This window comes from Alligator mississippiensis, chromosome 4 (assembly GCF_030867095.1).
Source record: "Alligator mississippiensis isolate rAllMis1 chromosome 4, rAllMis1, whole genome shotgun sequence".
Classification (NCBI taxonomy): domain Eukaryota; kingdom Metazoa; phylum Chordata; order Crocodylia; family Alligatoridae; genus Alligator; species Alligator mississippiensis.
In genome coordinates, this window is record NC_081827.1 from 247,350,005 (window position 1) to 247,366,705 (window position 16,701).

Genomic DNA, 16,701 nt, shown 5'->3' on the forward strand with positions numbered 1-16,701 from the left:
CCCGGGGGTTACAAGAAACAATGGCCACAAGCTAGCAGAGAGCAGATTTAGATTGGACATTAGGAAGAACTTCTTCACAGTTCGAGTGGCCAAGGTCTGGAACGGGCTCCCAAGGGAGGTGGTGCTCTCCCCTACCCTGGGGGTCTTCAAGAGGAGGTTGGATGAGCATCTAGCTGGGGTCATCTAGACCCAGCACTCTTTCCTGCCTATGCAGGGGGTCGGACTCGATGATCTATTGAGGTCCCTTCCGACCCTAACATCTATGAATCTATGAGTTGGTGGGTAACATATGCCAAGTAATTTAGGACCAGTCTAGGTGGGTTGATGCCACAGATTCCTCCTGCCTGGCGTTGCTGGTCAGAGGTGTGAAGAGGTCGACCTCAGTTGGACGTAGCTGTGTGTAGACAGGATTTAAGGGCTGGTTTTGCTCTTCTGGAACTAAGCACAGCGTTACTGGCGTAGCTGCTTCCCTGCCAGGGGGGCTTTGTCAGCGGGGGGGTGTTGCTATCCTGTCACCCCAGTGAAACGCCCCTAGTGTAGACAGAGCCCTGCATTGGCACGTTGCAAAAATCCCCCCCCAAACACAGCAGATTTAGTGGCACAGACCATATTTATTTAGTGGCCCCAAACCTCAGACCTTCCTTTGCAAGCATCTACTCATCCTGGGCACCAGGTTAAAAGATGCTCGGTGTCTCTGAACCTACAGGCCTCTGCCTGGGTGCTGGAGAAGAGGCGGTCGGTGTCGGCCAGCGTTCGAAAAGGTGGGTGCTGACGGATCTCCACGTGCCTCAGTTTCTCAGTCTGCAAGTTGATAACGCCTTTCCACACAGCGTGCTGGAAGAGTCGGTGAGCTGCTTTGCACTCTCACGCTGCGCACAACCAGCAGCTCTAAGCGCTCACTTTAGCTCTTCGGCTACACATCCACCCGGCCAACTTGTGGGAGCCGACCTCGGGGTGTTTTGTCTGAGCGAACGATTCTCTGCTGTGCTGATGTCCTTTCCCCTTGTGGATCTCAAAAGTGCAACACTAAAGCAGTTAACCCAGCTTTGCACTATTTTTTAGAGATGAGGATGCTGAGAAACGGGCTGAGCAAACCCAGGTCTCGTTCCCAGATCAGCGGCCCTTCTGCAACACCACGCAGGCATCCTCCAGGCCAGGGCATGCCACGAGGAGCAAGCAGTTTAGTGCATCTTGCTGTCCCCAGGCTGGATTTCACTGTTGGCATTTGCTGTGCCTGGGAAAGCGTGGCCTCTCCATGACACCGCGCCCGGATGTTGAAGGGCAGCCACCTCGCGAAGCTGTTTGAAGGTGTTTTATCCATGTCCTTTAAAAAAGGCAAGGTGCAATTTCCCACACCAGATCTGCCAAGCCGGCCAAACGAAGGGGATAAATGAACGGGAGCGCCGCCCTGGCTCCCCGCGGTGTGGTTCTCCCGAATGCAAGGTCCTTCGTAGCCCTACGTGGTTGGATCTAGGAGCTGTCTCTCCGGGAGGTCACAAACAGCTGGCAGGGACAGAGTAAAAGCCAGTGGCCAGGTGTTATGGGGGCAGGCTGTCAGGTGGAGACCTCGCATGACGGGAGCCTCGTCTCTCTGGGCCCTCCTAGAAGAGAAGGCTTCTGCATGGCCTGGAGCCATCACGCCCCTAAGTGAACATCCCCTCCGTAACCTGCCATTATTGCTATTGTGGTTCATCAGGGTCGCGCTGCGACGGGCACGTTAGGAGGGCACGGCCAGGGAGGCGAATTGGAGGCAGGAACCGGGCAAACCTTCCAGTCCCTCCTTGCTGCCACATGCCAGGCTCACGGCGTACCCTGCTTGTCCTTCGTTCCTGGCTCGGGTAAAACGTGCGGTAAATTGGGGTTAACAGTATCTCGGCCAGAGGAATAACGCGTGTCTACACTAGGGGATTGTGCTGCTAAAAGCCTGGCATAGTTAAAGGGCTCGTCGTCGAGGGTTTACCTACGGCAGTGGCCAGATCCCATTCACGGGTGGATTTCCAGCCGCGTCGGGTGTATGTGAACCTGCGCTTTTGGGACTCCCGGCGCCAGAGCAGAGTATTCAGACTTCTGTCCCGTAAGGGTAGGAACAGACCACGGGGATGAGGCAATTCTCATTGATTCCAGTTCAAACTTGAGACAAAAGAAGAGCGGCACAGCCCTTTACACGAATAGCTTGCCTCCGGTATGAATGAGCCGCGATTTGTCCCAGGGAAAAATAGCATTAGCGTATTTTACCTTGCATACGTGCAGGTACTCCACGTGGGAGAACGGGCTTGTTCTCTATAGGATCCCAGGACAAAAAGCTTTCTCCTGGGAGAAATGGATGCCTTATTTTACCATAGATAGCGTGGTGGTGCAAGACCAGGTTTGTAAATCAAACCAGGAGACCCCCTGCAAGCGGCAGAGATCAGCCCCGGGTTCCCCCCACTCCTGTTTTTTAAATAGTTCTTTAATTACCACGGTAGTTATGTTCCAATTAAAGAAATGCATAACTGCAAGTCATAGCGGGCTCCCCTGGGGCTCCTTTGTCTCCTCCTAAGGGCAGGTTAATTGCCAACATTTTTTACGTTGAACCTAGCTGAATTCCTACCCTGGTTCCTCTCTGCTTTTCCGAGCATGAAGGGAGACAGTTAAGGCTGGAAGAGGCTGGTGCTCTGCTCCCCGGGGACCCCGATCGCTTTTGGACCCCGGGAGCAGTTCTTGCTGCTGGTTGCAGTTGAGGCCTGCGCTGCGGTCGGCGTCTGCCCCCTTCCTTCTGAGCGAGGGGAGCCGTTAGCATCAGGATCCAGCTCCCATGTGAATGATGTTGAATATCCAGGGTTCGGAAACTATCTGGGGTTCAAAACTATTCTACTGCTTTCCTGCCGTGACACTTCCGAGGTCCCTGCGTTTGTTTGAGTTTTAGGAAGGACCTCTATGATTTTCTGCTGTGCCAGCGACCTGCTGGGACATGCCAATCATGGCAGGGCTTCCTGCACCTGTCTCCGAAGGCAGTGCCCAGATTGCAGGTGACTTCGGTTGGGGTCAGCAGCCTACGGCCCGCAGAGCTGGGGGGTTTGGCAGCGGGGGGGTCTCTTGCCTGTGCTTCCACCAAGCAGCAGGGCCAGGGCCAAGTGGGGAGTTGCTGAGCTGTGTCCATGCCGCTGCTGCTGCCCCCTCCCCAGCTGGGTGCAGCTGGTCTCCAGCTCCAGAGGTCCTTCATATTTCCCAGACCTGCATTTTTGGGGAGCAGCCACCCAGGAGCAACCGGTGCATGCGCGTGCAAGCGCAGCCACAGCATCAGCGCGAGGCCTGGGAAGGAAAACGTCAGCGGGGAGGACAGGATCCCATCCGTGGGGATTTCTAGCGCGTCACGGGTTTGCATGGTAAAGTTGCTCTTTGTCAAGAGCCTCATGGACAAACTTCTGCTTTTTCTCGCACGGGGTTTTTTTTCCTTTCAGACGCGCTGGCTTACACAGGCCCGCTCGGGTGGAAACTTGGAAACAGTCGAGGGGAAAAAAGAGCTCGAGAGAGCAGCTCGACGGGCAGTTCTGCTTTGTGGAGGGTGCACGAGGCTGGGCTGAGTAGGGAGGAAGAAAAGCAACAGTGCTTTGATCCGTAATCACCCGAAAGGTCCTTGCCAAGTGCTTAGTAACATGCTGCCGACACCCTGCGTTGATAGCACACCCACCCAGCTGGTTTGCCCCGTCCAGGGGCTGGTTCGGTGTTTCATTCATTCAGGTTTATTTCGGAAATTGCAACAAGCGTCCTAAGCTGGTTTGGTGTTCAAATGGCAAAAGAGTCCGGGCTGGCAGTCGCTTCCTCGCGTGCAAGGCAGCACGCCGACCTAGGAGGGGCCTGCTAGGTAGGGCAGCTCTGCAGCCGGCAGCGTCGCGGCAGGGCAGGACGGAGGTGCAGCGTTTATAGACAGGGAGAGACGGGCACGTCTGTACGTCTGGGGGGTATACGTAGACATACGTGTTGTGGGGGCAGGGGTGCATCTCAGTGTGCCTATTTTATGTGACAGCGGGGACTGAGGGGCCGCAGTGGGTCCCCTCCTACTCCGACCTTGCTCCTTAGAGATGGCAGTGGTGCGAGGTGCCCCCCACCCTGCTTTGGCACACGGGGCTGCGTGTGTGTATGTGTGTGGGGGGGTGCACGGGGCCAGAGCAGCGGCACCGTGGGGTGCTGGGCTGCGCTCCGTCCCTGCCAGCCCCCCACCCATCAGTCATGGTGGGCAATGGCGGGGATGGGCTGGGACGGTGGAGCGGGGATGGCAAGGCCGGTGGTGCTGCCCTCGTTCCCCCAGTCCCAGTCCTGCTCCTTGGAGGCAGCAGTATGGGTGCTGGCATTGCAGCGCTGGCCTTGACCCCCACTTTCCCCACTCCAGCCTGGCTGCCACTGGGCCCTGCCAAAAGCTGTGGGGTGGGGGGGGCCTGAGAACAGCTGGGAGGGAGGGAGAGGGGGGAGCTGGTGGGGAGGGGGTAGTGTGCGGCTGGCAGCGCGGGCGCTGGGGGGCAGCTGCCCAGTGCAAGCTCCCCCCCCTCCCTGGGACATGGGAGTGGCAGTGGGGGGTGGGGCCATGTCCCTGCCCAGCCCCACTATCATTCTTGATAGGCAATTGGTGTGTTGCGTGTGTGTAATGTGCATATATGTCTGTGTGCGCGTGTAGATATATGTTTGCTTTCATATCCAGTATGAGAGCGCTTCCTAGATTGCTGCGATGTATGTATCTAGAGGGCTACTATAGGTGGCTCTGAGGTCTGTACGCAGAGATGCATCCCAGTAGGTCACTGTGTCCGTGTAGACGCCAGTGTGGGTCAGTCGGAAAGGCGCTGCGGGGTGGGAGATCCCTACACCGCAGTACGCGCACGTGTCCCTCCCCGCGGATGGACGGGTGGTGCGGGTCGGCCCTGCACAGCGGGCACGAATGAGGGTTTAGTTTAATGCGGGCTCCGCTCTGTCCGTTCACACTCGGTGGCACCCGGAAGCGGTTCCAAAAATTGCGCTCGACTCGCGGGCGCGAAGTGCTGTTTCTTGCGTCAGCAGGGCGGCCCTCACCACGCGTTCATTGGGCCGCCGCGCACCCCAAGATAAGGACGGTTGCCAGGATTAAGCGGCGGCGGGGGGCAGGCGCGGGCGGGGGGGCCCGCAAGGCAGGGTGAGCGCACACCGCCGCCGCTAGCCCCTGCTGCCGCCCCGCGCCGCCGCGCCGTACCCCTCCCCGGCTCTTGACGCTGCTCCCCGCCCCAGCGCATCCCCCTTTTTGTCGGCGTGGAGGGTTTTACCCACAAGGCAGCGCGCCGCCGAGGGTGCTCATTTGCATATGCAGCCGGTAAGGCTGGCCTTAAAGGGGCCGCAGTGCAGGAGCTGCCCCACCACCGACACCCTAGTGACCGCGCACAGCAAGCAGGAGCGTTTTGCAGGTTGAGTGGAGCTGGTATTTCATGTCACCTCCTGGGAGGAAGGAGCAGAATGGAGATTTGGGTTTTATGCAGCCCCCTGCTTGCTAAACTGAAAAATAGCCTGATTAAGCGGGTAACATTTGCATCCTCGTATCAAGCATTCATGCAAAGTTACAGCTTTTTCAAGCTGGAGCGGGTCTTTATTTCGCGCTTTGCCAAAAGTTAGTTAGGGTGGTCTCTTGTTCTTGCTTCCGTGGGGTTTTAAAGTGATTTGTAGCCTTATTTACTTATTTTCTATTATTCTGTACCCATGGCAGGTTCAGGTGTTAGGTCGGGGTTGACAATAGGCATACGCAGAATTTAAACTATGGCTAGGAGGGTTTGCATAGGGAAGGTCCTGCCTCCGGCCAGGGGTTGGACCTTCCAGCTCAACCAGCTTTATGATCAAACGGTGGATATGAATAAGCATCCTCGCCGGTACTGAAGACATGAAAACCTTTTCTTGCAATTAAAAAATCCTTGCTCCTATTGATTGTCTTTGTCCTGATTTGGTTTTTGACTCTGCATTTGGATAATAAAATGAATGAAACCGGTATAACTGCTCGTTATTTGATAATAGCAGTTTGCTATACTTGCTACAAAAGCGATAACTTCAAATAACGAAAAGAATGCCTCGTAAATCTTTCTAGTACCGCATAGAGTCGCATTTCCAATCGGCTTCTGGACAGTCGGGATTTAGGTTGCAAAGGTTGCAAAGGGGAACGTTTGCTTGTTTGAAAAATGCGTCCCGCTCTTGCCTCTGAGAAGTGGGGTGGTGATTTTTGTACAGCTGTGATTTCTGTGCGCGAGCGTGTCCGGCTGAAATACGGGTCAGCGGAAACGTCTGGCCCAATCCACGCACAAAAATATTGTTTCTCTTTTTACTTGAAACTCTTCAGACTCGTCTGTCCCGGCACTTGACGAGGGCTTCGTGCTGACCTGCCGTCTCGTTGTGTTCACAGGTGGTTCTGCTCGGGATGGACATCCTCTCGGCGCTGGTGTCGCGACTGCAGGATCGCTTTCGAGCCCAGATCGGCACAGGTAAGGGGTCAGGGAGCGCTGGCTCCTCCGAGGTGTGTGTGAGACCCTAATTCTGCGCCCCCTCGCTCCTGTGGGGCCTGGTTGAAGGCAAGGAGGTGAAACAGCTGTAAAGGAGTGGCAGGATGCAGCCTGGCATCTCTTGAATGAAGGGTTTTTAACGTTGTATAAGGAGCCTTCCTCAACCCAAAGGCTGCTTCCCGGGACCGGGAGTTTTGCACCTTTTGCACCTCCTGTTTCCATCCCCATGCACCCGAAGGGCAAATTGCGGTTTGGGATGGTGCAGAAGTAGAACCTGGCTCCTGCGCTGAGTCCATCCCTCCCGCTGCTGCTGCCCACGCCTGTCTTCTCCGTAGAGCGCAGTGCCCCAGACCTTAGCCTGATTATATCATTTGGTTATAACCGCTGACTAGGAGAGCGTCGGGGAGCTTGCCCTGCTGCCCGTGGTGGTTGGAGCCGCTTGTGCCCTGTGGGGTCGGTGCTGCTTGGAGAGGGGGATCTGGGTTCTCCGCTGTTGCTCCCGTGTACCCCCCTCCCAGGGACGGAGCCCTTTGCTTCTGGAGCAGCTCCTGCCCAGCGGCTGGGCCGTGTCCCTGCGGTGGGTGCATGCTGCTATCTCCCTTCCTCCCTCTGTCTATGCAAAGTCCCTCTCACTACTCGTCTTCACACCTATAGCTTGGTTGGTACCGCACCGACAAGGGCTGAGGCCTTCCTTTCTTCTGTATCAGGAGGATTGTGGAGGACACACAGCTTTTTCTAGGGTTGCGAACGAGCACGCCATTGCACACTTTTTATTCTGGGATAGGGAGGGTGGAGGGATCATAACAGGGACTCTCTGCTGCTCTCTGCTAGACCTAAGTGCTTTCTTTTCATCCCCAGTGCTGCCCAGTTTGCTTGACAGGCTAGGAGACTCGAAAGACTCGGTGCGGGAGCAGGATCAAGCTTTGCTGCTAAAAATCATGGAACAAGCTGCTAACCCTCAGGTATGGCAACGTGGAAGAAGCCACCCGTGTGTGTGTACGTGCATGCATGAGGTCCTATTAAAAGGCAAACAGCTGCCTCCGAATCCTTATTTTTGATTACCTGGCAAAGCTCCCCTCCCTGCTGGTGCGCAGTATAATTTCTTAAGCTGATCATGCAGAAGCGAGTGTGTGGAGAAAGATGTGGTTAGATCTGGTAGGGCTGGTTTATCAGTGTGCTAAGCTTTACGTTGTAGTCCCAGTGGAGTGAGATCAACTCAACACCCTCCCAAGAGAGATCCCTTGAGTGCCGTGTGCTTTGCTGGGTGTGGGTCTCCTGGCTGGGTATCTTTGAATCTGGGTCCTTGGTGTTCTGCAGGGATGTGAGCGATCCTCTGGGTGTTTTGTAAGATGAGGGGTTGCGCAGAAAGTGCCCGGTTCCTAGTGAGTGGTGTGTGGCACGTGTTAATAGGTGAGGTGCTGAGATCCTTTGCAACGCAACATGCTCTCCTGCTCTGTCGGTTCCTCGAGGAAAGCACCAGCTTGTGAGCTTTGCCTCCCATTCATTTGGTTTGTTCCTGGGATCTTAGGCAGAAAGGAGGCCTCACCTATTACTGTAAGCGCCGGTTGGCTGATAGCTGATGCCTTTCCCCTGCGACCCAGAGCGCTATAGTGAAACCAAGCTGAGGCTTTGCTGGGTGATGAGTGTTACAGGCAGGTTCTGCTGGGTCTCTCAGGTGTCAGTCTGTGTTTTGGGTGTTGAAAGGCATGTGGAGGTAAAACTGGGCACGTCCACACGTGTTTTTTCACATGCCTAAACTTAATGCACATATGCCTAATGCGCATTAAGGCGATTTAGGTGTGCGTTTACTTACTAAAGTTAGTCCCAAATCAATTGACATACACAGCATTAATGTACCTGAGTGCGTCTACATGTGTTAAGCCGCTTTAGTTATTTGTGCATAAATTTGATACCTGCTTTTGCAGGTATCGCATTTAGGCGTGAATAGCCTCAAATCGCCATTTTTAAGGCGCATTAAGGGCATGCATGTGTAGACCGGTGCCCTTAATGCGCCTTAAAAATGGCTAATGTGCCTTCAGTGGGCATGTGTAGACACACCCACTGTGTGTGTGTGTGTGTGTGTGTGTGTGTGTGTGTGTGTGTGTGTGTGTGAAGGTAGCAGGGAGTTACTGAAAGACCCAGCAAAGAACAAAATCTTAGTCACCCCCTGAGATTAATGCTGCCTTCCTGTAACCCTCACCCGCGCGTTCATGAGTGGGTGCAAAGCCTATATTTACTCCCAAGAGATGTCAAATTGCATCTGGGCTGGAAAAGAAAAAAAAACCTCACTCCCTCTCCCCCCCGCCCTTGTTTCTTTGCCGTCCTTTCTGTTTCCTGCAGTACGTGTGGGACAGATTGCTAGGAGGATTCAAACACAAGAATTTCCGGACGAGAGAAGGGATTTGCCTCTGCCTTATTGCCACGCTCAACGCGTAAGTCGGGACCTGTTGCAGATGTGGTTTCGGGGAGTTTAGTCGACACTTATTTGTGCTGATGCACTTGTATTGTTTTCCTCCTAGATCCGGAGCTCAGAGTCTAACGCTGAGCAAGATCGTGCCGCATATATGTAACTTGCTTGGAGATCCAAACAGCCAGGTAAGACTTTGGTGAAGTTTTCTACCAAAATCAGTGTTAGCAAGGTGGGAAAGCCCAGCTGGCCTTTGAGGATAAGCAGGGCTAAATGTTTAAATAGCATATGGACTACCTGCGGGTGCTGCCACCTCTCGGGGAATTATAGACCTGCAACATTTAGGACAAGCCGCAGCGGACTAGTTTAGTTCAGGGGTGCTCAACCCCCAATGTGTGGGTGAGATCTGGGTCGCGGTCCTAAGTCATCCATCCCAGCGGGCTCTCTAAAGACCCATGGGAGCCCCAGGCCCTATGTGCTGGATCAGGTGCCCATTCCCAGTGCACAAGGCTGGGTGGGTGCAGCACTGGGCGCCAGGGCCCAACCCCAGTGTGCAAGGGCAGTGCCAGACCCCAGGGCCCAATCCTGGCACATGGGGGTGGGAAGGGGTGGCCCTGGGCCCCAATCCTGGCATACTGAGGGGGTGCAGGGCTCCAGGACCTAATCCCGGTGCTGTGGAGCAGGGAGGGGGCAGTGCAGACACACAAGGCTTGATCTGGTCCTCGAATCAGCTTTGTGCTGATGATCTGGTCCATGATGCCGAACGGTTGAACACAACTGATTTTGTTGCAATGGGATCTTAGGGCAGTAACTTGAGGATGAATCTGAAGTGACCTCAGAGGACTTGTTGGGGGGATCCCCTGAGTAATCGGGAAGAGCCCAGCGGAGCGCAATCAGATGGATGAACGCCTGGGTCGGCTGGACTGCCTGCGTGTTGTAGAGGAGCTGTTGCTGTCTGAGTAGCGCTGGTTGAAGATCTAGGAAAGATTTATGAGGCCAGTCAGCCTCCCCTTAGTGCTCCATGTTGCTTGTAAGATAAGAGCTAACTTTTGGAGGGGTCAGAGAGCGGGGTGACCTGCTGTTCCAGCCAGATCCCAGCAGCGATGTGCTGCCAACAGCTTTGCGAGGAGGTTTTCAAGCCCTGCCTCTCAGTCAGCAACACACATGTGCAAAAATAGCAGTCTTGCTGGTCCTCTCTCCCCTGCCCCTGAAGACCTGATAGCTCCATAGGTTTTCCTCTCCTAGCTCCATTACAGCGATGCACGCTGCTGCAGCTCCCACGCGTCGCAATAAGGAGGGGGCCGTTGGGCCTGGCGTGTGCGAATGCTAGGCGGCAGCTCTTCCTGCCCTGCCAAACCTGTCGTGCGCTTGGACACAAGATGCAGGTGAACATGGACACCAAGAAATGGGCAAAGTGGGGAGGGGTCGTAGCAGTGAGATGGGTGCCGTTATACGCAGCTGAGACCAGCCCCAGCCCACGGTGCCTCTCGCTCCTGCCGCTTCAGGGATGCTCCTGGAGGTGTGCGTCGCCCTAGTGGCAGGTGCTTTGTGCCTTTGGCTGTAGGCAACATGGTTGGGTAGGGAGGGGTGCTGGGGCTGGGGTCTCGAGCTGGGCAGGTCTCCCAGACTGCCAGGGGCTTCTCCTGAACCCTGGAGGGATCTCGATGAATGGGGTAGTAGCAGCTCAGCCCTATCTTCTCTCTCTCTTCCTTGGTTGGGAGGGAGGTCTGTTCTCCCTCCTTTCCCCCTGCCCCCCGTGCTCCTAGGGTGCATGATCTCCTCCTGCTAGATCTCCTATTAGATCTCCTATCACTTATTTCCCCAACTATCCTGATTTCCCCTGGGAATCTCGAACGCTCATTCCCTGGGGCAGCATTTGTGGGCAGGAGGCGCCAGCCTAGCCATGCCCTGCGCTTGGCCAGTCTCCCCCCATCCCCATCTCCGTCCCCACCCTCACCCCCTCCCCGCCCCAAATTCAGAGAAACCAGCTAGGCTTCTTTTTTTTAAGAAAAAAAACTTTTGCATTGTAAAATGCCAGCCTGTTTAGCTAAGAGCAAAGGCACAATCAGCTTAATGCACCATACTTCCTTTCCCAGGGAAATCGGCCCTTGCAATCTGATAAAATGTCTCTATCTCTGACTGCTCATTTCCTTCTGCCCAAGCTTTCTTTTTAGGCAGCTGCCTTGGGAGAGCCTGGATCAACATTGCCCTCTCTTGGCTGCATGGGAGAGAGCAGCAGCGGGGAAACGCTCTGTCGTGTGCAGCGCTTGAGGCTTTCTTCCTTGCCTAGAAAGCTGCAAGCTGCTTTGTTGATTTTTTTTTTCTCTCTAAATAGACAGTTTTCTTAAAGCCAATGCAGTTTTCAGTGTTTCGTGGAGATTTCCCTTTCTCCCCTGTGAAGATTCGCTGCGAGCACGAGCCATGTGCATTGGCACTGGGCTTAGATAATGTTAAACTCAGGAATTTAGAAGCATTTTTATAATCGTGGCAGCGTTACCGCAGCGCTTGGGAATGGGGCGACCCAGCTTGTCTGCCTGGCCCCGATCCTGGAACGATGCATCTGAGCAACCTGACGTGCACGGGGTCCTGTTGAACTTGATGAGAGGGTTCATCGAGTTGTGGCAGGGTGTAGATGGTACGTTGGAGACGATGGGTTTTACACGGTGCCTTTCTGAGACATCGGAGACGTCTCCTGGTGACTTTAGAGGAAGTGTCAGGAGTTTTACCTCTTCTTTCAGCCTATGCCAGCTTCAGTTCTCTCATCCCCTGCTTCCCGCTCCCTCCCCAGGTAGGAAACTTTTTACATCAGACACCTGCTCTGGCATGGGCACATCCCCAGCCGTGGTGAGGAACAGGTAGGAGCGTGGTATCCTCCGCTGGGGAAGGTGACGAGATGTCTGCATGTCCCTCCCTCCCTCGTGGCTGGACCAACTCCCTCTCCGGTGCTGTGAAGGTGGAACTAGTGAGGATTTCTTGTTTTGAGTCCTGCTGTTTCAGCTCCCACCTTTCATCATATAAATGTACCTGGGCTCAAAGAAAAGACTGATTTTATTATTATTATTATTATTATTTTTATTTTTATGAGCCTAGTGAGAGCTTCCCTGGCTCTGTAACGCTGGGCAGCATAACATACTTGCATTATGACTCTCCTGGAGTGATCCTGGTGACTCATGTTATGGTTTTGTTTCCCTGGCAGCTTGTCTTAGGCAAGCTGATACCAGGTCTCTGTCGTCTCTGTGGAGGTGGACTGGGATGTATAATGGTATTCCTTTGAATCACCATTGTACGGGAGCCCCCTGGTCTCCCTTGTTTCCACGTCCTAGTTACAGCACATATTGAAAAAGGTGGTCCATTAAAGACAGTTCAGAGAGGGTCTTAATTTTTAATCATCTTTGGAGACTGCTTTTGCTTCGTGTGACCCATTCTTCAGCAGTTACTGCAGCTCCTCCAACTCCAGGACTGAAATAACCGCCTGCTGGCTAGCAGAGCGTATACCCTGCATGTGAGGTCTCCGCATCTGGACAGAGTGCTGCCTCCCACCCCTCCATGAAGAGCAGCGATGCTCAAAGCTTTGGTCCTGTGGGCCAGATGAGTGGTACAGGGTCCAGCACTGCCGCCTTCATACCAGGATTGGGTCCTGTGGGGCTGATACCACTCCCTGTGTGCTCAGATTGGGTCCTGGGGGCTTGGTGCTGCCCCCTCCAAGGGCTCCACACCAGGATTGGGCCCTGCACTATCCACCCTGCCCAGCCCCACCCTACCCTCCATGCTGGGAGCAGTGCACGGGGCCTGGGGCTTCCCATGGGGAAGTGCACGGGGCCTGGAGATTTGGTAGCAGGGGAGAGGTGCACCTCTCCCTCATTGCCAAATTTCTGGACCCCTGAGGAGCCCTTTGGGCCAGTTAACATGGTGCCATGGGCCAGATCTGGCCTGTGGGCTGGAGGTTGAGCACCCCGACGTAGTGTGGAGAGGTTGGCCTCTCCATCCTGAATGGGCACTTACTTGGAGACTCCACTGAACGTAGCCATTGATGTTGGGATGGTTCAGGCCTCGTCATCCTGTTTGGTTCGGGGAATGGACTATCGATGGGTTTCAACCCGTGGTCTGCAGATCCCGGGGGGGTCCACAGGCTACGTCTAAGGGGTCTGCAGGAGATGACCAGGATCAATCAAAGGTATGCGAATACCCACACTTACCATTCAAAGGGGTCTGCACCTCCGCTTGAAGTTTCCAAAGGGGTCTGCACCTCCGCTTGAAGTTTCCAAAGGGGTCCGCACCTCCGCTTGAAATTTTGTAGGAGTCCGCAAATAGATTTCATAGATTTTATAGACGTTAGGGCTGGAAGGGACCTCGGAAGATCATCGAGTCCAGCCCCCCGCCCAAAGGGCAGGAAGTCAGCTGGGGTCATAGGATCCCAGCAAGGTAAGCATCCAGTTTGCTCTTGAAGGTGTTCAATGAAGGCGCTTGAACCACCTCCGGCGGCAGGCTGTTCCAGACCTTGGGGGCTCGGACAGTAAAGAAATTCTTCCTTATGTCCAGCCTGAAATGATCTTGTAGTAGTTTGTGACCATTCGACCTTGTCATCCCTTGGGGCGCTCTGGTGAACAAACGTTCCCCCAGATACTGGTGGTCACCCCTGATAAACTTGTAGGTGGCCATCAGATCACCCCTGAGCCTGCGCTTTTCCAGGCTAAAGAGCCCCAGGGCTCTCAGCCTGTCATCGTAGGGTCTGCTTCCCTGACCTCTGATCATGCGCGTGGCTCTTCTCTGCACTCTCTCAAGCTTCTCCACATCCTTTTTGAATTGTGGAGCCCAAAACTGGACGCGGTGCTCCAGCTCCGGCCTCACTAAGGCCGAGTACAGGGGGAGAATGACGTCCCGGGATTTGCTTGAGAAGCATCTATGGATGCAAGCCAGCGTTTTGGTCGCTTTACTAGCCGCAGCATCGCATTGCAGACTCATGTTCATCTTGTGGTCAGTGATGACCCCCAAGTCTCTTTCTTCCATAGTGCTAACCAACATAGCACTGCCGAGCCTATAAGGATGCTGCGGGTTTTTTTTCCCCAAGGTGGAGAACCTTGCATTTATCGGCGTTGAACACCATCAGATTCTCATCCGCCCACTTGCTGAGCCTGTCCAGGTCAGCCTGGATCACCCGCCTGTCTTCTGGCGTGGATGCTTTGCCCCAAAGTTTGGTGTCATCGGCGAACTTGGCCAGTCCGCTTCTGACTCCAGTGTCCACATCATTAATGAAGATGTTGAACAGTATGGGTCCAAGGACAGAGCCCTGGGGGACCCCACTGGTCACAGGACACCACGATGAGTGACTTGCATCAATTACTACCCTCTGGGTCCGACCCCGGAGCCAATTTTCCAGCCAGTGGATCGTGGAGGACCCAAGGCAACAACTGGCCAGTTTCTCCAAGAGACGATCATGGGACACCAGATCGAAGGCTTTTTTGAAGTCAAGATATATGACATCAATCTTTTCTCCCTTGTCCAGGTGATAGGTCACCTGGTCGTAGAAGGAAATGAGATTGGTCAAGCAAGACCTACCCGCAACAAACCCGTGCTGGCTATCCCTTAAGATGTTGGCGTCGGCCAGTCCATTAAGGATGGCCTCTTTGATAAACTTTTCTAAGATCTTCCCCGGGATAGAAGTCAGGCTGATGGGCCTATAGTTAGCCGGATCCACTTTCCTCCCTTTCTTGAAGATAGGCACCACAAATGAAAAAAGTTTGAAAACCACTGGACTAGGTGAGCTCTTGAGAGCCCTGAAAACCCTATTTTCTATGATTCTCTGTTCTTCGGAGCGGGCTGCGTCCTTTCCCTGTTCCTTCGAAGGTTGACATCTAGCAGCATAGCAAGGGGACGTCTCTGGAGGCCATACCCACGCTGCTGTGAGAGTCAGGGTGCTGGGCACGACAAAACGAGAGCCTGCTCTTGGCTGCGCCAAGCGTGCGAGACTCCCGTCTAGCATTTCTCCCGGTACATCTTCGAGGATTAAAAGATGAGGGCGTCCAAAGGAGTGCTCTCTTCACTGGTCCAGGAGCCAAGCATGATGCCGATGTCATCCGCGTCTCTCCGACTGATGGAGCAGTGGCTTTGGACTGCACGGCCTGGAGCAGACTGGCATGCCTCGAGCATTTCCACCGTGCCGACCTTGCACTGTCGGACTGGCCAGCTGCTGGGCCAAGCTGCTCCGGGGGCCGCGGTAGAACCGGAGCCCGCGTTTGGCCTCGGTTCCAGAACCCGGCACCGGGGCAGTTGCGTCCGGAGCCGCGGCGGCAGTTGAAGGGGCAGAAAGACGGCAGAGCAAGTAAGAGGAGTGCAGAGAAATGCCCCTGGCGGGACTAGATTTCCCCATGTGCAGAGACTCCTGTTCTTCCTCTTCCCCTGCACTGGTGGGAAAAGGAAAAGCTGGTAGCAGCTGTAGTTGGCCTGGCCTTTCTGCCCCCCCTTGCTCCTCTGAAGCAGTGTCACATCACGGTGCGTCCCCGTGCCACGGGGATGGCGGGGAAGACGTGCTGGGGAGGGCTGGTTGGACCGGGAGCTGGGGGCTGGGAGGGGAGTTGGAGTGAGATGGAGAGGGCAAATGCTGAAGCAGACGGCAGCAAGGGAAATGGTGCTGGGGCAAGAGAGCCAGAGCTTGGGGACCGCTAGCAGGAGGACGGGTTATACATTTAAAAGAGTATAAAAAAGACATTATTCCCTTATACGAGGAAAGGCCGACAGATGTGGCACTGCTCAGCCTAGAAAAGAGAAGATTTGAGGGGGGATTTGGTGGCAGCTCACAACTGTATCAGGGGAGAGCATCGGGCAAAGCAAACGACTATTCACCAATGCGCCCCAGGTGCAAAAAACCTGAAAACCCCAGGTCCTGAAAACCAGGAGCAATGGCCATAACCTCCTACAAGGAGGTTTCGGACTGGATATAAGGAGAGATGTCTTCACGGTTCGTGTGAGCAGGATCTGGAATAGACCCTGAGCGAGGGTGGTGCAGGCACCTACCCTGGATAGCCTCACAAGGAGACGACGCACACCTCGCTGGGGTTGTTTGACCCCTGCAGCCTTTCCTGCCCGGAGCAGGGGGGCTGGATCCGATGATCTCGCAAGGTCCCTCCCAGCCCGACACTTCGGTAAATCTGCATTGGGAAAGGGAGACAGCGTTGCTTTACCCCCCCACCCTGGCCTCAAGTTCAAAGGGGATTTGGCTTTATGCCTACTAGATACCGTGCAACAGACCTGCTGGTATCTGTACGTATCTCTGTGGAGCTTCTGGGTCGTCTGTACGTGTGTCCACGTTGGCTGTGGTGGTCCTGCTTTGGCCCCCACCTTGCCAGAGGCCTCCATGCCTCTTGGTGGTGTGGAGGTAAGGTGATGCCAGCAATGAGCACTGACTCGCTGGCCTCGGTGGCGGGGACGATGAGCATGGGGAGAGCAGGTAGATCTCATCCTGTCTGCCCCAGAGCCCGAGGAAGGAGGGAGTTGCAGATCCAGAAAGCAGCTTTCCACCTCTCCTGGGCTTGTGTCTGCTGCCGGTGGCCACGAGGGCAGAGCGTGTCTTGCTGTGCTCAGCACTCAGTTGCTTGCAAGTCACTGCTTCTCTCTTCTTCTTTTTTTATTTTTATATACATGCAAAGGTCTTACTTCCCATTCAGCCAGGAAAGCAGCTCTTTCCCCTGGCTTTGCACAGACTCACTTTCCTGTATGCTCTGTAAAGTGCTTGTTGCTCTGGCGTCCAGCAATCTTGTATTTAAAGATCCAAGCCTATAGCGTGCAATAATCCCTGAGGCTGATAGAGTCAGTCTG

At 54.7% G+C, this 16,701-nt stretch overlaps 1 protein-coding gene and 1 non-coding gene across 2 annotated transcripts in view; one reads left to right on the forward strand and one right to left on the reverse strand.

Moving 5' to 3' along the window:
• Positions 1 to 16,701, forward strand: part of CLASP1 (cytoplasmic linker associated protein 1) — a 246,024-nt gene that overhangs the window by 61,673 nt on the left and 167,650 nt on the right. Inside the window, exons 3-6 of the mRNA XM_059727486.1 lie at positions 6,386 to 6,464; positions 7,341 to 7,444; positions 8,823 to 8,914; positions 9,002 to 9,077. Of these exons, the coding sequence (XP_059583469.1) occupies positions 6,386 to 6,464; positions 7,341 to 7,444; positions 8,823 to 8,914; positions 9,002 to 9,077 (351 nt within the window). The remainder of the gene's footprint in view (positions 1 to 6,385; positions 6,465 to 7,340; positions 7,445 to 8,822; positions 8,915 to 9,001; positions 9,078 to 16,701) is intronic.
• LOC132250450 (U4atac minor spliceosomal RNA) lies at positions 4,972 to 5,083 on the reverse strand. Its single transcript, XR_009462190.1, has one exon. It is a non-coding gene; the product is annotated as a U4atac minor spliceosomal RNA (small nuclear RNA).